The 22,564-nt window shown below is 42.2% G+C and overlaps 1 protein-coding gene across 2 annotated transcripts in view; it reads right to left on the reverse strand.

Annotated features, from left to right (window-relative positions):
- SFMBT2 (Scm like with four mbt domains 2) overlaps positions 1-22,564 on the reverse strand; it is a 92,364-nt gene that overhangs the window by 30,263 nt on the left and 39,537 nt on the right. The window contains exons 5-9 of one of the 2 annotated variants that reach the window (XM_088523970.1): positions 20,301-20,389; positions 17,248-17,494; positions 13,698-13,795; positions 3,799-3,900; positions 3,393-3,540 (exon numbers count right to left, since the gene is read on the reverse strand). In XM_088523970.1, coding sequence (XP_088380096.1) covers positions 3,393-3,540; positions 3,799-3,900; positions 13,698-13,795; positions 17,248-17,494; positions 20,301-20,389 — 684 coding nt within the window. Of the gene's footprint in view, positions 1-3,392; positions 3,541-3,798; positions 3,901-13,697; positions 13,796-17,247; positions 17,495-20,300; positions 20,419-22,564 lie in introns of those variants that run through there. The other variant, XM_088523971.1, reaches the window with a different exon arrangement.

Below are 22,564 nucleotides of genomic sequence, written 5' to 3' on the forward strand. Positions count from 1 at the left end.
TATAAAGAATCTTCACTTCTCATACCATAAAAATCCTTGTACGTGCATTCCTTCACATACATTAACACCAGATTGTGTTATTTTCTTCCTGTCTTTTCTATATCCCCCCCACCACACACACACCCTCTGTTTTTTTTTTTCTTCCCCTCATCTACTTATTTGTTTGCCAGGCAATTTTCAGCTTAATAAAATGAAATGAAAAACTGAAGGAGAAGTCCAGATAGACCACTTTGAATCAAAGGGGGATTCCTCTGACCAAACACAGATGTTTGTAGCGGAGGTGCCTATTGCTAAGTGCCACCCTGGGCTCTCCCAACCATCAGCAGAGAAGAGAGCGCGTCCAGGCGCCGTTTGTCTGTCCTCATGTAGAACGGGTGAACTAGCCCCCAAAAATCCCTCTAGTGAATCTTAATTGCAAGCTAGGCAGAGTCTTGGCAGAGCAATGGAAAAAAAAAGACTTGTGGGCACAATTTCAGCTTAGTATTATAAAAACACCATAGAACCACCTGTTGACTTGGCTCTGAACCATCCAAATCCCCTAGGAGACCTTGGACCTTTCTGTTGCCTTTTCCATGAACCTAAGGACTCAAGTGAACTGCACAGCTCCATCATTCAACCCTGTTGCACTTAATGACTCAGTGCAAGCAAAAATGGGCAAAGCTTTACTTGCACCACTCTTGCACCACTCCCCAAGCATGCAAGATCTCCTTGCATTTGCTGACATAGTTCTCAGCATGACCCAGAAAGTTGGTCAGAAGCAAAACCCCAGTGCAAACATACTGGTGGATTTGGAAGCAGCAAATCCTTAGCAAACCTTGCAACTAGTAGCACTACTGAAATCTTTCTCTCGCCCCTCTTAATAGCTCATAAAAAGGAACAATAGTTGCTACTCTAAAGGGAAGTGGTCTATAAATCCAGCTCTAATAAATATAAACAGCACTTGCTCAATGTTTATACAGCAGCAGTAAATGGGTATTCATTTTTGGCACCATACAGCAAAGCACTGCTCCCTCTTTCTAGCAGCAACTGTTTGCACCTCCTGTTCATGACTCATCTACAGGAGGACTTCAGCAAATGCCTGAAATGCAAAAGCAAGAAGACAAAACGTGCTGGAAACCCAAATAAGCCAACCTGCTGCACAGTTCTTGTGAAATCAAGTCAGCTAATTTTACAAGCACAGATCCTCTTTGTCAATCACAGCTAGCAACAACAAAAAGTCAAAAAACAAAGAAACTTTTTTTCCCCCCAACAAAGTTAAAAAAAATAATAAAAAAGAGCATCTGTAGGGTTGCACTGTCATCTTCTGTTCCATAGGAATTTCTGGCCTTTCACAAGGGCAGCCACATGGGAAACACCAAATACTTCTGACACGTTCTCTGTGGAGGATGACACTGGTCAGAAGTGTCCGAGCACTGCGGAAGCAGCAGCAGTCTGGTAAAAGCCACGTGTTGGAATGAGCAATTCTGAAGATCCCAGGGCAGGCAGAGCCGCTGGATGGCTTTGGTGGAATAGATGGGATACTCCTTCTCTTCCTCCTCCCCAGCCCAGCTCATCAGTAGGCAGCTCACAACACATCCATCCCCGCTTCTGCAGTGGTTTAGCCCTCTCACATCAGTGCTGGTTATTTCTTTTTGCAAAGCTCATACTCTCCTGCTCAGAGCAGGCTGGATCCCTCAAAGCTCTTTGCTGGCTTCGGTGCACTCCACCTAGCCTTGCTCCAACAAATCATTCAGAAATCACTCGGAGGTCTGATCACAGCAACTCAAAAGGCATCTCTGCCGGTGAAGGCTTTTGACACCCCAAGTGTGAGGATGCAGCTTGGGAATCCAGCTGCAAAAAGGGAAGGATGCAGCTTGGGAACCACAGAAAGAAATATGGCAATACATAGGGCACGTTTATCTGCCATGTACTTGCTGTATCTTTTAATAGCTTCACGCCAGGGTTTCTAATCTGACAGCAGAAGATGAACTTTATTTTGATGAAGGGAGCAAAGGCAGACTTTGCATGCTGTCTCAGCAGACCTGTGCAACCCCAGTCCCCAAGCAGCAACTCACACTCAACTTTGTGGCCCCTGGTGGCAAGCGCTTGCACAAGCATCATCAATAATGCACAAAAAAACAGGACACAGAGAAAGCATCCGGGGAGTGCACCCATTTCACCAGACTTTGGCAGGAATTTAAAATTGCATGTGCTGAAAATACACACTGCAAGCACGCAAGAGAACTTTGAACCTGGCAGAGTTAAGCCCAGCAGGAGCTGAATTATTTTCAGCGAAAGTGTTAGGGTGACAACAGAAGAACGCTTCATTTCTTTGGGACTGGCAGGGGCGTTTGTTTTTCTTCCAGAACGCATACATAAAATTTCACTTTTAATTGAGGTATTTCTTTTTGCTCCCAAGCAACACCATTTTGGGGGGCAAAGAATCAACATCCTGTCCAACATCAATAATCTGTAATTCCACAAAGCAGATGCTTTTTGCGAGCAAAGAAAAACCACTAGGATACTTAAGATGCTTGTCTGAAATGGCAAGTAATCAACTGTGCTGCAACAAAGTTGGGAAACACTACAGTTGGAGGCTGTTTCTGCTGACTCTTATCTGAGCACTGCTCACGATTTGCCCTTGCCTGGGATCTTCCGAGATGGCTAAGGAAACATCCACATGCTTTAGGTACACAGAGGTGATTTTAGCTGCTGGGGCACAAGCTGATTTCCAACCAGAAGCCTCTTAGATTTGGAGCACGTCACCCGCACTCGGTGCTACGCCAATGTGGGCGAAGAGCTAGGTAGCAAAGCTCTGCCTGATCTCACTGACCATCCTAACGATGAACTCCCCGTGTTTCCATCTGTTAGACGTGCTCACCAACCACTTTATGCGTCAGCATGACCTTCTTGCTCTGAAACATATCGCTCCATCCCCTGGGTGCCGGGAAGGGCTCTACAGACAGAGGGACAAGGGAGTGGAATGGTCCTCCGACACCAGCCCAAACAGCAGTGACCTGAGCCCAGTCTCCACTTAATCAACATATCACCCTCTGTCTTGGCACAGCAGATATTAATACCAGCTAAAAACATCCCTTAATGTTCTTTCTGCTCTCTCAACAAAATATCTCCAAGATGCACTTTGCAGGAATTCACTAGGCATTGGTAGAGCCTTCTTCTGCCTGCAAAATACAGACACATCAACCCCACCATGAGATGCATCTGCAGAGACGTTCCCTGGCTGCTGTCAACTGAGCAGCTCCTCTGACCCGATAGAGTCCCAGCAACTTGCAATATTTAATGTGATGTTCTCAAGCTAACAGCAAAAACAGGTATAAAAGCAGCACAAACAGGCAATCTTCCTTGGAGAAAGCCCACAAAATCACCGAGAAATCAAAACGGTGCATACGAACCCTTGGGAGGTGTGAGATTGACTCCATTTTTAAGGCACCACTGTATTGGCAAGATCCCTAAGGAATCCGCATGGCAAAGCATGGAGATTTTGCTAGGTTCAGATCGCAAGTCATCAATGGTCACTTGAAAATAATGATTGTTAAAAACCTAGGAGGAGAAAAAGAAAGGAAAAAGTTAAATCTGCAGTAACATCGATCTAAGTGCACACACAGTCACCTGGTGAAGCTTGTAGGACAGAAATAATCCACTATGGAGGAAACATCCATGGACTTTATTTATTTATTTATTTTAAATCCTGTTTCTCAATGTGTTCTCTAGCCAGTGAAGTTCTACTGGAGCTTTTCTAAAAGTGATCGGCAAGATATTCCTGATCAACCTTTTCATCCCTCCTCTCTGGGAGCTCACCTTGGTCACTGATGCAGGACAGATATTAAATGGCTCTCTCATATTCACCGCCTCCAGCTTCATTCCCACGGTGAAGAAGTGGCTTCTCAAATCAGCATGGTCCTGAAAGAAGAGATGGAGAAGAGGAACACAAAGGTGTCAGCACCATCCACAACAGAGAGGTCAACAAGAAGGAAACATTCCAGAATTTCATCTGTCAGCAATTTGCTTGGATTTTGTCCCCTAGCCCATTACCGGTTTTCTGCCCCGCTACAGCTGTGTGCTCTGGTTCTTCCCATGAATTTAAATATTATCTTTTCAAGTTAGTTCAGCCGCAAGAGAGGAAGCCTGGACAACTTTGTTTCTGGGGTATAGATCTGCAGGACCAAACCCATTAGATCTCAAGCACCATGATGCACTGACCTCACCTGCTGCACCTAAACTCAGAGATCAAGGGGGTCATGCTCACCAAAGCAAGCCCTCCTCCGGCTCACCTAGAGAAACAGCTGTCTGAAAACCACCCCTGGGCAAAATCTCTTCACCAAGAGGGACCTCTGCCAGCCTCTACAGCCCAAGGAGGCCAGTCCAGAGGTGTCAGTGCTACAACCAACACCCTGGGCAAAGCAGCCCAGGATGGACATACACATGGGAGGATGGCTGCTTCCTGTAGGACATCAAGATAAGCACCAGTGCTGGTCTCCAGGTACTAAAGATGGAGGAACCTTCTCTCCGGTCAGAAGGCCAAAGGTGGAACCTAGGTTCAACCACCTAATTTGCCACCAGTTTATTTTGCATCACGTATTAGATTACAGCCCATCGAGACACCAGCTTAAAAGGTAGGTAAGTTGGTATCTTAACTTCAAAGCATGTAACAATAGTATTTTGTGTTAATTTGAATGAAATGGCCTTAGAAAACCATCTGTATATTACCCAATACTAATATAAATGGAGGTGTTAACACAGATGCACAATACAATCCGAAATACATGCAAAAAACTTAATATCTGATAAGCAGTTAGCAATGTCATCCCCATCTACATTCACTGCTACATGCTGTATTTTCCTTCTAAAATGATTTTATATTAATCTGCAGTTGTACATTATTATAATTTCTTCCCCCAAGTCTTACCTGTAGACTTGACAACTTCTATTTTGGGAACTTGCATTTCTAGCACTGTTAGAGATAAACATTTTTGCAATTTTTGCTATTTCTATCAGCTTTAAACTGAGCATGTTTTGTGGAATAAAGGAAAAAATCTAGCTCCTTGTAAATAAGGGTTGGATAGTACTTGGGATGCATCAGAGAGGCTGGTTATCAAAATTGCCATCTTTTCTCCTGAAAAGGCTTTGTCTAGGAAAACATGATGGCTGCAAACTTCAGACCTCACATCAGCACTGAATTTCAAACCGAAAAACACGGAAAGTATCCGGATGGGCAGGCTGCTTCCTTCACTGCAGCAGCATCCCCGTTTGGGAGCATCTTATTCCTTGGGATGAGGCTATAAAGAAAAGGCTACTTTGCCAAATGTACATCTGTAAGCAAGCGACATTTTCACATCAAAAGATCTGCATTTGATTCATGCTCGTATCCTGTTTCAATAAATAAAAAACCTAGATCCACCAAAGTACTTGATAATGTTTATCTTAAAAATGAAACTACTTGTTTTTTTAAAGTTTTAAGGTTTTAATTTGTTGATTGAAGCGGAAGTACTTAAGCAAGATTGCTTCTCATTTTCACTTGAATCGGTTTCTTTGGTTCCACTGCTTCTATTTGCTTTGGCCTTTTTCAAAGGGAATAAATAATCCACAGGAAAAAAAAAAAGAAAATAAATTTTAAAGCAATTTTACTTCAAAAGCTTATTTCCTTCACACACTATATATCCTAGGGTCAGATCTTCCTGATTCTTCCTCCTCACTCACCACAACACGCAGAGATCATTCCTGTTAGATGAACAGCAAGAGTAAACTCCCAAGGGGAACTCATGGTATTTTGGGTACCTCTCCCTTTTGGGGGTCAAAATTCTTCTTGAAGCAGGAACGTATGTTTGTTTGGGAAAGGGCTGTAGAAATAAAATTCAGCCTCAATTATTATTTTTGAGATGGGGAAGTGTTCAGGGAGGAAAAGTCTTTGTATCATATCTCCCAGAAAAATGATTAAGGTCTGGGTATTTGATCTCCCTTGGGTATTTAAAGGGAATCACCAAACTCAACAGAAACAGAGTTTGATTTCTGTAGACACGAGGAGAAAAAAGATCCTGACACTTCTGCGGCCCCAGGGCCGCAGTTGTCTCAGTCAGCAGGGAATTACTCAGAATTCGGCATATGCTCCTCTTCAAAACTCCAATTAATTTACATAATTTCTAAGAATAGGTTCCCCTAAAGTGAAGGCAAGGCTTTTAATTAGTATTAGCCTCAAAGTGAAACACTGGTTAATGAACTGCTCTCTCCTCCTCTATCCAAAGCGATGCAAGATTGCTTAACAAAAGTGACTGCAAGGGGAGGACTGCCCAACATCACTTATGTTGTGCTCTTCCCCACTTATTTCCCTCTCGATGGAGGTCCTGGTGTTTGAACGTTCCTAGCTCCCAGCTCTCTCCTCTAGGTATTGAGAGCTGAATGATCTTCTCCTCCGTATCTTTTGACTCACAAGCAGTGGAGGTTTTGAAAACATCATGGTGGCTTTGGAGCCTAGATGTCCAAAAGCAATTTGGAAACAGATTTACAAAAATATGTAGACTCTGAAGGATCCAGGTAGGATTTTGGAAATGGTCTCTGAGGATTACACATTTAAGATAATAAAATCACTGGCCTCCACTCAGCACCGGCACTAGGCTTTGACTGCAACAAATACCCTTCAAAAAACACAGATGTAACTTGCAGCTTTTGGCACCTAAGTACACTGATAAATCCAATATTTGGTTATGTCTACTCAACCAATATCAGTTAAGTGTAGATACACCCAAATCCATATAACATTCATGTGTGTCCATATAACAGCAGTGGTCCAGCCACCAAAGGATGGAGCTCTGGTACCTTTATACCCCACAAGATAATGAAGAGCAGCAGGATTTGGTCAAGCTACTTTTGAACATGACATTTTGGGAAGCTGCACAACGAGCTGGTTCCGCTTGCTGTGCCCACTATCCAAGCAAGAGCATCTCCTTCCGACCTGTGAAATGATTATTTGTAGCCCATCCTGCTCAAGACACAACACTGAAGATGTCTTATTCTGGACCAGCAACTTGCATAATTCATAGTTCAAAAAGAAAACTTATTTAAACCGATCTTCAAATACTCTAAAATTCAGAGCCCTTGTGGTCCACGTTAATTGCGAGACTAAGATATTGTGCAAAATTCAGGATTAAGTCTCAGTGCTGAAAAGTCGCAAAGCAAGAGGCTGACTAGGAAGAGCGAACAATTAATAGATGGCTGACCTGAGTCTCCTTTAATTCTCACCAGTTGTAAAAGTATTAAATTCTATTGCCTTCAATCACATCTCCTGGTTTACCCTACCAAAAGATGCAGAAAAAGCAAGCCCCATCTGGTGTAACTGGAAACATATTATTTGATTCAGTTTTTATTTTGAAAGTAATCGCTTCCCTCAGTGTTTTCTGTAATTCCCCAAGAAACCGGCTGCTTCTAATAGCCTAATTTTAATCACAAAGCTCATGTGTGGTAACCAGTCACAAACACTGCAATAGCAGTGGTTAAACTGCCTCTACAGGAATCTGGCATTTATTTTTTAATTGAGCAGAAAAAAAAATCCTCCCAAAATACAGTACTCTGCATTATTTGCTGATGAATCAGTATTGTTTGCAATTCTTCAGCTTCCTTTGCTAAACATGGAGCAATTTTCCCCAAAGACACCCTCTCTGCAGGGAGGCAGAATTTCCCCTGGTGAGACACAACGTGAACAAACAGCCCTTCAGTTGCATCAGGGCAATTCAGGGGAGGCCAAAACGTAGAGGTGCTGGGGTGGGATGAAGAGGAAAAAGCGCTGGGGAAAAAGGCATTAAAGGTTATTTTGACCCCAAAGTTGAGGGAATCTGTCCAACAGCCAGCAATGAAATCCACCAAAGGGCACCTAAAAATGCTGCATGCTTTCTGCCTTAGGACCAAATCCAGCCCTACGGATTTTAAGCTCCTCTTGTTGAATAAAAATAAGTTTCCATAGAAACAGCAACATTGCAGAGTAGTCGGTCTCAGTCCAAAGACACCTTCTCTGTATAGATTATCTGGCTGCAGATGGAACTGAGGCAAAGATCCCCTCCTGCGCAGCATGCGCTTTCGTTTGTCCAGGCCATGAAAACACCAGTGGCAGAGGTAGGGTTAAAAGAGAAGCATTTGCATCCGTTTTATATGGCTTCCAGCACTATTATAGCATTGGGTGTTTGTGGACAAAGCAGCCTTGTTCCGAGGCATTCAGCTTAGATGCTCCTAACACAACCATCGGCATCTCTATTTGCACCCCTCAACAAGTACCAAGGTAAGAGGGAGCGAGTCCTCATTGCCACTTGTTTGGACCGAGTCTGCCCTCGCTTATGTCACATCAGTGATAACTATTAGTGAATTCCTACTGATTTCTCTCAGGAGAGAAGATCATGACAAATTCAGCGGGGTCACAAGGGGCCAGAGTTGGCTTCTATTTTCTCCAGTACAAATCATCCATCTGTAGTGGTACTCAAGAGTTATCCATCTATCTAAATGGGTGGGAGGTGAATCTGGTGGTAGCTGCACGCAAGCCTCCCTCGCCAGAGAGCACTGCCATGCCCAAGCATGCTGAAGAAGGCAGAGTTTGGGTCTTCACCCAAAAGCTTCCCTACACCAATCTGAAATGGAGCAAGCAAACAGGAACGTGCCCTTTGCTAGCATCTCCACGTGGCCAGAGACCTCTGGAATGGACCAAGAAAGAAAAATGTGCGTGTAAATGCACAGCCAGAGGGATGGGAAAGGCAGCAGGCTGCGGGATCCTGTCCCCATTCAGCCCATCTGCTGCACTTGAACACCATCCAGCATTCCTGCTTGAATTCCAACTTTCATATGCTGCTGCTGAAGAGACCCTGAGGGCACCTCAGGCTGGGTTTTTTTTTTTTTTTTTTTTTGCCTCCACGAATTACTCTCCCCAGTGGACTCCCACTGAGACCTCATGAATGTCCATGGACCACAGAGGGACCACCAGACCCCATCTTGGCCCCATGACATTGATAACAGAGACATCTGAGCTTCCAAAAGCCACCACAGAGGTACATTTATAAGGACCTCTGCGAGATAGTCCTCATGATAACTCACTTGGATGCAGTCCTGTGCCACGTGCTCAAGCTGACCCTGTGTGTGCAGGGGGGGTTGGACTAGATGACCTCTAGAGGTCCCTTCCAACCTTAAGCATTCTATGATTCTATGATGGTTATTAGTCCTACAAAGATAAACACCTTAATGAGCTGAGGACAAAGTAAGCCAAGAGGCAACAAGAAGAACCAGACTTGGTATGTGCCTCCTAGCACAGCAGTCAGAGAGAAGGGCTGATGAACACCACGGATGGCGACGAACAGATGGAGTATAAATAATCTGGCAGCCTGCAAACGACGTGGTGACTCGTGGATCATTAAAGTGCAGCACGCGCAGCACAGGCTGGCCAAGTCATCAGCACATGGAGAAGCCACAAGGGCCTGCAGTGGAATTCAGCTTCCAAGCAAAACCAGACACACGTTCAGGTGAACCTGCAGCATTCGCACATGCCCCTCCATTATGCGGGCTGGAGCCAAAAAAAAAGCCCTGCTGGACTTCTACATCTGTCCTTCCGCCCGGATCAGGATTGAGCAAAAAGTGCTCCTTGAGTTTTGCTAGCTACCAGAGAAAATGCTCCAGAAGAGCCCACTAATGGAAGGAAATACCATCAAACACCTCATAAATTTACTGTGAACTTTGGGGAGATAATGTTGTCCTTCTTTCAAATTAATCATAACTTTTAGGAAATATTCTATCTGAAACTGCATGCTGAAACCATGCAATTCAGTTGATCAGAAAAAATATATATATTATATATTATATATTATATATTATATTTTTATTATATATTTATATTATATATATATTTATATATATAAACAATATATATAATATATAAAAATATAAATATATAAAAAATATAATATATAAAAATATATAAACAATATATAAACAAGACCTGTTTAGTATTTCTCCTCCTATTTTCTAATGTACAGCCAGAAGCAAGCCCAGATTTCAGGAAACAGTTCCCATCTCAGTGATCACTTTCCTTAGGAGACATCCTGGCTGACATACCCATTACTCAAGACTATTTGTCTTTGCACTAATTAATACTATTATTCATCTCTATTAGAAATAGGGGCACACTGCTTTGGGTATAGTGCAAAGCAACATTTTGTTGTTGTTGTTTTTTCTTCTAGGGAAATAATAATTTCCAGGGATGGGGGAAGAAAAAAAAAAAAAAAAGCAACTTTGGGAAAAGAGGACTGGAAGGGTGGAATTGAGAGAAGTAAGACCAAAATGACATACTAGGTGTTAATCAGAAATTAAAACCTATCTTAGAAAAATTCCCTTTCCTCTTGGTGGTTTGTATTCTTCAAGTAACTCAGAGTTTGGGTTGCAAATGTGGTAGGAGACAGCTCCATCCAGGCAAGTCACTGGGATCCACTTTATAGGGACTAGAGAGAAACCTGCACCTACAGCATGTCCATATTGCCCATATGCAGCATCTATAGAGGGATGAGAGGCATCCCACTCCCTGGACAGGATTGAGTGGCCCACACAACGGTCTGGGATGGATCTGAGATGCTTCCAGGAACCGAAGCCCACTATATGAGGCCAGCAGACACAGGAGACCAAGATCTGCAGGACAACAACAACCTCTCTGGGGGACCCAAGCCCATCATCTGGTCCAACTTTCATCTTACTGAAGCTGCAGGACTCTACATTTAAGAGAAATACACTGATTCATAAGTCCTATAGCTAAAAGGTCTGGCTTTCTCTTGCAATCTCCATTTAAAAGCACTAGCAAAGCCATCACTGAGGCAGGCACTGATGGAGTAATGCATAACTTTAAATTAAGCCTTGACAGCAGTCTGGTCACCCTTATTCCATACCTAAAGCCTTGAGCAGTTTTTCAGGTGACCTCTGAAGCCTGAGCCATAGTTTGTAATGGATACCAAGCTAAGGTTGGCCACTTCTGCATTACTCCCAGATGAGAGAAGAGGACATCTATCCTTGGGTTCTGGCCTTTCAGAAAAATTTATGCTCCCAAAACCCTTGAAAATCCTCTCTTTATTTAGGCTTCTTTAAGGATCAACTTGTTTCCTGAAAAGGAAGGGATGACAAAACACTGGATGTGTTGCAAAGCACTTTCGCAAAGGAAAAGAAAAAAAAAAAAAAAAAAAGAAAAAAAGCCACCACACTTATTCCAGGAGGTGCAGTTTGCAAAACACTATGTTTAACAGTTATATAATAGCAACATTTTCTGGCAGTTACACATCACATTCCTTCTCAAAGGACCCTGAAGCATTTTGAAAACACTTCCAACATATGGTCAAGTGTAAAATAGCACCAGAAAGAAAGACCTTCTTCTCCGCAGCCTTCCCCATGCTTTGCAACCAGCTTGTGTGGCCTAGGGGCTTGTGACCTCTGCTTGGAGTCTCAGAATGTGAATTTTGGCTGTGTCCTTTCCTTGCTCCAAGTTGAGGTTTCCCTAAGGATAAACCTGGGATTGACCTTTGCAAAGAACTTCCAGGGCAGGCAATGACAAGCATCAAGCACAAGTGCTAATAGCTGCTAAGCCCATAAGGGGAGCTGCTTACCCCACAACACCACGATCCGCTTTTCCATGGGATTAGTGATGCTACCCCTGGTTTTGGACAACTCTAATGACACCAGTAATTTGAGTCTCAATCCAGGAAAGCAAACACGCAAGGACCACTCGTGTCTGCAGAGCCAGCACACATGCACCACGTTCTCCTCGCCATGGAATTCCGCAGGGGCTGGATGTAATTGCTCAGTGTGCAGGATGCCATGTCCATCCGAGTAAACATTTCTAGCTTTCCAGGAAACCAAGATCTTGAACAGTTGCCAGCTGTCAAACCCTGTGTTTTGTATCTCATCTAACACATGACAGTTAGAGTAACACAGAGTCCCCTGACACTGTGTAGAGACATTAGTTCTGTGCTGGTTTTGAAGAGGGGAAAAAAAAAAAGCCCTTTGGAATCAACACTATGTGCTAGGATATGGGATTCTCCTTGAAGAGAATATAAATATCATCTTATCTTCTAGGGTCAGACCATAAAAATATTTGCACTGCCAGGCTTGCACAGACCTTTGCAATGATGGGACATCAGGTGGTTACTCTCTTAAAATTCAGCTAAGGAAAACAGGATGGAGGAAGGCAGGAGTTGAAATGGCTCCAAAATCCCTCAGCAGTGAGCGAGGAATTCTGTCCGTGGATATGAGGAGGAAAGTGGACGATCCCCGCATCTGAACCTCCCCCTGCTTTAGCCTAGAGTAGCTCTGCAGACCAAAGTCTATTGGTCCAATGATTCAAATTTCATCTCCTGCCCTCAGATCTAGAGCACAGACTAAACTGATGCTCCCAAGTAGATCAAATTTATTTAACATCCTGCTTTCCTGAGCCCAGAATCAGGGACTTAGATATGACTTTGAGTTTAGCTCCCCTTGTGTTGGGCATTCACACTGCAAACAGTCTCATTCCTGCCTTTTTTGTTGGTCATGCACAGCCCCAGAGTCACACTCCTGCAGCAGGGAAGCTTTGCATTCAACACATTGCATTGTCCCACAAGAACATCCTTGCAAACCTCCAACCATAGGGTGCTAGGATGTGCAGAGTTTCAATTTATTGCCCTCCTGCAATCATGAAAATAACTGGGTACAAATTGGGCATGAGGAGAAGAGACACCAAAACAGCTGCAACTTATAAATTTAGAGGAGAGTTTAAAAAAAAAAATTATAATCCTCGTCAGAAACTCTTTTCACTTTTTTGCATGGATGGAAATAAGATTTACGCATTAGGCATTTCCTACTGTGATTTAATCCTGGCCCTACACAAAGCATTTCTCATCCGGAGGCTGCAAACGCAGATCGAGGCAGTTTAACAGAGCCCATGGATTGAAGCGCTGCATGAGAACAGCTCAACACCCTCCATGCACCCTTCCCACCACAACATGGGCTGCTCCAGCGTCCGGTTGTGCCAAAAGCCAGTGCACGGTCGTCCCCCTTCTCCTGCCCGGAGCCATGGCCTTGGCTATTTCCCAAATTAAGGGTTTCATTCCAGCCTAGTGCAGATTGGGTGTAGATGAGGCACTTAGGGACGTGGTTTAACAAGCACAGTTAAAGGCTTTACGGTTGGACTCGATGATCTTGAAGGTCTTTTCCAACATAACGATTGTATGACTCTATGATATTAAAGCTGGTGCCTCGGGGTTGAAGCAGATCTCTAGTTATTAAAAACCCAGGGTGAGGCAAGCAACAGCGTGGAAGCAAATTATCTACCCATAACAGGGCCCCGAAGGAGGCTGCTCTGCCTTGTGACGTGTGACCACACACAGATTGAGGTACAAAGCTCCAGAAAGCTGGTGAGGTTATGCCCACCTTAACATTACTTTACTTTTAATTGGCGCTATGTTGTCCATGATACCTTTTGCACAGGCCTAATACAACAAAATGCAGCAAAAATGATGCTGCATAAATCAGTGCTGATCACTCCATCACTGCCTACAAGATGCCAGTTCCCCAAAACAAAACTCCTCTTTACACCAACATCTCATTTGTGATCTTTTGCCATGGTTACACTAATGAACAAGCATTTCCTTGAAAAAGTTTTAGCACAAGCTGCTAAACATCACACAGCATTTATTCACTGTGGGTTCTGCATCTCTTACCTTGAATACTTCCATCGGAAGAGGAAAGTTTGCTGCATCATTAAGGGATTTTTCCAGAGCGCATTTCCACTCAGATATAGTCTTCAGAGAATAGATATCTAAAGGGATGATAAAAAGAAAAACAAAAAAAGGTGACTGTTCAGGGATAAAATATTTTTGAAAAACTTAAGTCCCTGTGTCAGGGAAATGGATACTCAGAATAAAATGAACAGTGTATATATCTGAAGCTGTACAATGTGGTTAAATTCAACACGAAAGCAACTAGAAGGGGCATATTTGAGGAAATTCTTTTTTTTTTTTTTTTTTTTTATCCCAGAGTAGACAAATCCCAGACAAATACACATTCCTCAAGTTCTGCTGAAGAAACAAATAAGGAACTTTCTCATTATCTGAAGAAAAAAAAAAATCCCCCACTCTCCAATTCCAGTATTCAGTTCTGAAAATACCCGATATTTTGCAGACTGAGGAGCATCAGGTTTTTAGACAATATTATTTATTATTGACCAAAACTTCGGTTCATTTTATTGGAAAGGTTTCTTTTTGTTCCTTTTATTATAGGGTGATAGTTGTGAGAAGGCAAGGAACATTTCAGCTAAGTCTCCACCTAGACATACTTGTCGGTATCATGCTGAACCCAGATCATCACACAAACACAACAACTAATCCTTAACGAGTTCTGCTCACTGTAATTCTTTTTGGCAACGTCTTTGTGTAGATTCACATTGCTTTCAGTGAGTTTCTTTAAGCAGGTCTAATATCATTAATTCATTATATTAATCATCCCTTCATGATTCATTGCCATGAAACGCCTATGAATCATCAAAGGAAACAATGTAGGAAACAATATAATGAGGAAGAACATTATATTGGATTTACTTCTGCCCTAGAAAACATATTGTTATCCTGCCCTTAACAAGTTATTGCAGAGCATTCATATCAAGGCCTTAAAGAGACAAGATAGGTAGATAGATTGCACCAATTATTAAAATGAAAATGAACATTTACCCAATAATAAACTTGAACCTTGATAGGGAGTGAATAGCAGGAAGCTTTCCTTTTGTCAGCTTGGCTTCCCACAGTTACATCACTGTTTCATTTGGCCCAATTTATATTTAAATTCTGCACATCCAATAACCAAATATATTTGCTGGCAAGCAAAGATTTACTGCAGTATCTTACAATTCCAAAGGAGAAAATAAAAAATAAATAAAAAGAAGGAATTGGCAAGCACTGTTTTCACCTAGCACTGACAGTACAAGAGAATTTTATGCTCTGATCTCAACAGATTTAAGACCTTATCAAAATAGGATTTGCAGAGTCACTTGCTGGAAGTGGATGTATTTATACTTCCACTATATCGAAACTCGCTACTTCAGACAGACATCAAGGATATGCATATGAATTTACACACACTTAAAGGGAAATGTTAACCTTTCCGGGATGTATTTTGCATTCCTTGCCTGTCAGATTATTAATGGGAATATACATTTCAAGTCTGTTTAAAGCAGATACAGCGGTCGTGAGTGTTAAGAAGTTCACTCTTCATTTAATCATTCATTATTTTATAGACCTGTTGCCCCAGTTCTACATTTCCTCAGATTTGCCTGAAGTGCAGGAAGGGAATCGACCTTCCTCAACTTTCCCTTTCCAGCTTAAATGACTGCTTATTGCTTCAGCTGCCTTCAGCACAGACCAGCAGAAGTCCCAACAGCCCCATCTTTTATGAAGCTTTCATGGTGTGACAGCACAGAAAATATGGGGAAATAACTCCCAGAACTCTTCGTTGTTGAGAAGACCCCAAAGAGTTAACCTTGATGGTCAAATAATGCAAAAAAAAAAAAAAACATGCATTTTAAATAAAGCTCTGGCCCAGGACATCATTGCCTCTATAGAGTTTTTTTTTATGTATCCTGCTATGACATCCATCTTCTATTGTGCTATGGCAGTGAGGCACAGGAAAAAAGAAGGTGGCATTTTGTGTCACTCTGCTCAAAAATCAGTGATTTTTTTTTTTCTGGTGAGAAGTCAATAGGCTTTGAAAGATAAAGTAAACTCTAATGATTTCCATAATCAGAAAGCAGTATTATGTGTGCATTTTATTAGACAGTGACAGTTAACTTATGCTTACAAACACTAAATCACATGGTTAAAAGAGCACTGAGGCTGTTGTTTAAGTGACAGTGTTGCAGGTAATTGAGCTAAGTGCACTGTGTCAATTTGTATTTAGGCTAACAAGGAGTTTGGAATTAAAATGACTGCCAATTTGTCTTTAACTAGAAAGTAACCTAAAAAAATGAGACAATCTCTTCCTGCATGAACAGTTGAGGTAAGACCACCAGTGGGTCTGTGTCAAGGGGTTTCTGCTGATTTGTACTAGTAAGGAAGCTTATTTTGGATTTGGTTACACATCTGAGGAGAAAAAATATATATATTATTATATGTGTGTGTGCGTGTATATATATATATCTATATATATTTATTTATTCATTTAATGACTGTGTTGACATCAAATGGCCAGCATAGATCAGTGTCAGAGGTGCAACAAGCAGCATTGCTTTGCTCCTGGAGATAGCAAAGATCTCTGGGGCACTGATAAAAAAATTTAAAATTATACTATTTCTGACTAGTTATTCCCTCAATTGCAGAACCCAACAACTGGGCAGTACAGAAGGATTCAAGGAAACATTCTTGGTGGAAGTATTCAGGAGGAGAGGAATCATGAGCAAATGGGAGTGTTCAGACCCAAGGGGACCTCCAGTGAGACACAGCCTCAGAAGATGTAAAGCAATTGCACGTCCATTTAAGCCAATGGAAGTTACGATAAAGATCAGATGAAGATCTGAATTCATTTGTAAGAATGTTCACTAATAGCTGGAGCTAATAGCCAAAGAAATGAGCAGGAAAGAAAATATGCCAGATGAAGAGAAACAGATACAGAAACTCAAAAAGCATGGAAATCAAAGAGAGAAGAAGTATATACAATTCCGGCAAAGAAACCAACCTAGCAAGAGGACAAGCTAAAGAAAAAGAGAGAGAGAGAAGGAAAGAAAGCAGATAAAAGCAGGAAAGGTGAGAGGATAATGGAATAACACAGAGGACATACATAGGTGATTAGAGCCATTGCTATATTGATTTACCAAACCTACACAGGACAAGAGGGCTCAGATACAATCCATCAAAAGCTGCTTCTCTGCCATGAAAAATCACTCAAATAACGTAGTGAGTGATATTCATGTTCTCTACTGTTTGCATCCAATTTAGTAGTGAAAGGGAGCATTGACTCCCTACCTCGCCAACGACGAAAAAGAAGCATTTCTGAAGAATGAGGAGACCCTGAGTTAGACCCTCAACCTGGACTGACCCCACGACACCATCGGGGGTCATCGTTCCCACTCACATGCGATGGGAAACAGTCACCAAAAACACCTGCTCAGGTAGAAACTATACTCAAAGCAATGTGAATCCTGGGAAAAAAGAGCATATTTGACAAATATCTTCGCATGTCAGCAAATGCAGAGCACAGAAGTTGCATTTTCAGGGGATTATTTACCTGCAGGTGGGTCCATTCTGTATTTATTCTCTTGACACCAACCGACTGGTCGAAGTCTGCAATCCAAGTAAAACAACCACTGGTCATAGGATTCAGTCTCCTCCAATCCCACATAGCGAAGGCGTAATCTTCCTCCAACATTTTCAACCACACTAACTATCCAGTACTGACAGGGATTCTGGGAATCCTGCAGCTCTATTAAGGAATCAACTGTAATGAGGTCTACAGGGTTTTTTCCTCGCAGAGGCTGTTTGAATAGAAGCAAAACTCCTTATTTTAAACTTTATTTGAAGACTTCTCAAGGAAACAGATGACAGCAGATTATTTTTGTTTTTTCACACCATCATCCAAGCGATCAGCAAACAGTCTGTTCTTCTTCTATTTTACCCAATGTCTTCCAAGTGCAAATTCAGAAGTAAAACAGAAAACAACAGTTGTGCTAATTCCTCAAATGACATCAACAACAACAACACAATAAAAAAAAATAAAGAATAATAAAAGCTGGAACAGCTCATAAGGCACAAACCCTTACGATGCTCCCAAATGATCCCAGGCCCAGATATTTTGGGGGATTTCAAGCCAAATTCTCATCGATTCCAGTTGATAAGAACCAATCACAGGACTGGACCCTCGTATTCACCTAAACAGCAACTAGTTATGGCCCTGAAAGCCCTCTGTGAAAGCTGAAATTTCCTACCCAAAAGGTGAGCTTGCCCTGCAGACATGGATAGCACCATGCTCTCCACCTCCACAGGTGCAAGACAGTCGTTTCTCCAAAGCCCAAGGAATCAAGGCCAACAGCAGATTCCCACCAGCTCTCATGGGCTTCGGCTCTAACTCAAGGCACACAGGATTTTCTGGGTCAAGCCACCGAGAAACGCCAGTGAAAGATGCTTTGCCCACACACAGTATTTTCTGTGATCCCAGTTTTGTAATCACTTGCACATATGCTTAACTTTACACCTGCAAAGCTGCCAACTGCATGCATTAAAAAATGATGAGATGGTTTCCAAAACCATCCCTTTGTGCTTCTGCATTTTTGTTTTGCAGTTGTGAGCCTGTTTGTGTCATCAAGCTCCGCTCTACAACTGTTGAAATTCAATGTTTTATTTTTTTTAATGCAGGTTTATTTCTCAATTTCAGGATTTTAGGAGCAGCACTAAGAAATAGTCCAAGAATTGAAAATCCTCCTCCCAAAAAAGATTTAGATGTCCTTAGGAGAGATGCTAAGCATAGGCAAAATATGAAAACGATTGGGTCAATTTGTATGTGCATGTGTTTGTATGACTTCAATTGAATTAAAGCATATATTCCTTTCAGGGTATTTTGAAAATATTTATTTTGTAAATCAGAGTCAGCCTGTGAATGGTTCTTTCTAAGGGTAACTGGAAAAAGAAAAGACCGAAAGCTTTATTTTTTAAGAGAAAAATCTCTTTTAGCTTGAAAATAGTCAAATTTTGAAAATAATCAAAAATTTGAAAATAATTAAAATTCTGAAATGCAACTAATCAATTTCCATTTTAATAAGCCAGAAACACAGGTGATAGAATGAGAATTTGGTAAAAACTCCATTAAAGTTAACTAAAATGTAATCACACGTACAGCTTTAACCCGCTCTATGATTAATAGATATTACTCAGAACAGCAAATTTGCCATTATAAGCCCTCCTCTGTTGCATGTATTAGGAACAGCTGTATGATCACCTCAAATATTATTTAATGGAAAAATACAGTCTCAAATGTTAATAACATCATGGAAATCTACTTCCACGTGATTTCTCCCCACATACAGCAGCTTTATTGCAACAAAACATTTTTTAACATTAAACGACAGTGTAATGATTTAACTTATAATAATAGATCCCTAGCAATAAAAAAAAATGTTAATATTGCTCTCCGATTTGTGCACTAAATCCTAAGCCAATGGGGTTGTCATTTCCCCCAGAGAGCAGAGCGGATACAATGAATAACTGGGTTGCATGAAATATTAACGTTTACCATAATGCAACAACTCTTTATATGCATATCTAGAATGTTAAAAAAAGAAAAAAAAACGGAAAAGTATCATCGCATATTGATTTAACAACATGACAACAGTCTGCAGCACTCACGAACAGCAAATCTGTCAACAGGGAGTTACACAGACTACATGCCACGGACGCCACTGAACACATATACTGCATAAAACACTACCAAAGAACTAGGGAGTGTTTCGAGCCACAGCGCTGCTTGATTTCTCTGCATTTCTGGCCCAAGACTGCATCTTTTCTTTGCTTACCCAAAGGGAAGGGGGAGCCTAGCAATGTCCAACAAAAAGGTGGCAGCAGACATGGGCAATGCAAAGGCTGCCACTAGTCAGGGTTGAGAAAACCCTGCTGACTGGTTATGCATGAGGGATAAAATGAGAAAAAACAGTGCCTATAGGTGCCCCACCTTCCCAAAGGCCAACACAAGTGCTCACAGAAAGGATGCCCAAGGGTGAGAGTCCCCATGGATGTGCTGCACGGACTTGGCCATCTGGGTGCATTTGTAGAAATATCTCCTGTGCTCTCATGGTGGCTACTGGTTTACAGCATCTCACCCTGCTTCCCTGCTAGATGTGACTCCTCCTTTTAGATAGGCTTTCAGGAGATGCCCTTTTAGAAAGACTTCAGGAAGCTACTTCTAAACACACACAAGCCCGACCATGTTCCCCATCAACCTAAGCTTCTCTCCAACCACGATCAGACTCAAAAGCTTGGGCCATCAGTTTGGTAGAGCTAAAGGGGTCCTAAAGGGCTGTACCTTCCTTGCTACTGGCTCCCTCAACCCTCTCCCTCATCGTCCAGGCTTTTACAAGCACTAATCTTCATGAAATAAAAGGCAAAACAAACCACCCCGTATCTTGGTTAGAAGCAGAGCCAGGGGAGCTCAGGGCTGCCTCTCGGCTGGCGCTGGCTCCAGCACACTCACGGCACATGGACATTGCAAGCACGCACCCTCACACACGGGACACCGCTGCAGCACGAACACCGCGACACGTTATCGGAGAGAAACTGCAATCTAATACATACGCCTTCCAGTAAATTTGCAGGTGCAGTCCGGGCGCCTGTCAAATCATGTATGAGAAACTCCGTCCAGTCCACGTATTTCTCTTTGATTGCTGTGAAGCATAGGGAAAGAGAAGAAATAATATAACATGGCCCGTTGCAATGGACTCATCACATGTATTTTAAAAGATTTCCTCCAGGATTAGCAGCCCTGGGATTTGCAGCCATGTGTTTAAATTTGTGGATGCAACCAAAGTTCAGACTAGGGAAAAAAAACCTGGTTCTTCGCTCAGCTCCTTGGGCCACCCTTGCAAGCACGTGCAGCCAGATCCCAAAGCAAAGGAAGGAGACCTGGCTCTGCTGCAGGCAGCGGCAGTGATTTACAGCACTGCGGCTTATCATCCACATCGCTCTCATTCAAAATTAGTCCCTGCTTGCACAACTCCTCATTTCCTGCTTACCACGTAGGCTCAGATATGATTTATAAGGTCTCTTTCTATGTTTTCTAATGGCCTCAGAGAAAAGAAGTTATGCAAACGTGCAATTCCTCGGCAGGACCATAGCAGAACTCCAGGCGCTTTTTGCCACAAAGCCAAAAAAAAAAAAAACAACCTTCAGAACATCATAAGTCAGCAGTATTAATGAACTTGCACGTTAAGAAAAACTTGAACAATTTACCAGGAACATCTAGTTCACTTTACAAAATTTGCCAGGCTATTTGTTTTGAGCCAAACATCACAAGTCATAAGTAGTTCTTTTCTTTTAGGAGTCTACATCAATACAATTAGAGAAAATTTAAACTGAAATGGGTAAATGCTGCCTCAGGGAATGAAATTCTTGGTCTTCAGTTCTTGTTAGAGGTAGTGGAAGTTGGGCACCAACGTCCCTTGGGCAATGCAGCAAAACTCCGCTTCAGAGATTCAGACGCCTCTTCCAATTCATCCTGTGCATTCACAATCAGAAACCCAGAAAACAGACTTGAGTCTCCCCTGCCTATAAATGGGGGTTAGATCACATCAGAAATATTCTCTCTCCCCCAAAATTTACTTATTTGTTAAATAGCAAACAGATATAGGTCTAAAACATAGTGACACCTGTAAAAGGGGAAAAATATCACAATCATGTGTAAATTAAAAACTTTCCTCTAAACAAACGATTAGGTTCAGGGTTTAAAGATTGTTACCCCATAAAGGAACTCAGGAAGGTCAGGAATAGCAAGCAGGCTGGTAGCAGAGTGTAGCTCCAAAACAGCAAAATTTTGGCAGCCCCCATGCTTGTCTCAAAGGAAGCCAAGTGGAATACTCATGGAAACCAGGAGCAATAAGCTCTGCACTATGTTGGATTTGCACAGAAACTATGTTGGGAGGTCAACGCACTTTGAAAACTCAACGCATGTTGACTCCACAGACCTTTCCAGACATGGGGATCAGCTGCTGCATTTCTCCGACAAAGTCCTGTTTATTGGCACAAAACCAAGCACGACACGCTTGCATGTGCACTCAAGCACTTGGCACACTTGGATTCCAGCATAAACTCAGGCCCATGCTCAACTTATACCTTCACTATCTCATGCAACCCAAGCAGTTGGTCATGGACAAGGAGAACTAATATAGCTAGATGTCATTTCTGAGTTGTGCCCCTTCTCTGAAAACCATTTTTTCCCATGTCACTTAAAACTATGCATTTACTTTATAGAGCTAAACACTTTGCAAGTGCATTTAACTGTATCTAAAATTAGCAGACTTTAAAGCACCGAACTTCAACCTCTACAAAGTAATGCAGAAACTGACCTGGAACTGCTCAAAACTCTTTTGCAATTGTGATTTGCTGTGATTCCTGGGAGACCTAAGACCTTGCCAATACTTAAGATGAAGGACTAGCCTGAGAAGAAACGGTTTATACACAGTGCCTCCTCTTCCAATATTCCCATCGCATGCACCTCGTCAGCTCCTGTCCACCTACATTAGGATATAAGTGACGAGCTTAGTTTTGGCATCAGCGAGAGCACAGTAATTGCCATAATGAACGAGACTGGAACCCCTCTAGCACAAGCTTCTGCCTCTGACTGTGAACAGCCCTGGAGGCATCGCAGAAAGGTGCAAGTTGAACTTCGTCTTGGCTCATGCCCACAAAGTTGTCAGCCAAGTTCTGAATGCCAGAGCTTCCTTACTGATGACTGACAAATGTGATAAAAAGAACTTGGTTCGAACTTTCAAAGCTGGCAGGGGGGAAAGAAAGTGTCAGGATTTTCAGTCGACAACAGGTTTTAGATGCCTCTATTTCCAGAT

The sequence above is a fragment of the Tinamus guttatus genome, unplaced genomic scaffold (assembly GCF_059628265.1).
Source record: "Tinamus guttatus ecotype Peru unplaced genomic scaffold, ASM5962826v1 Tinamus_guttatus_pri_ptg000201l, whole genome shotgun sequence".
NCBI classification, from domain to species: Eukaryota; Metazoa; Chordata; class Aves; order Tinamiformes; family Tinamidae; genus Tinamus; species Tinamus guttatus.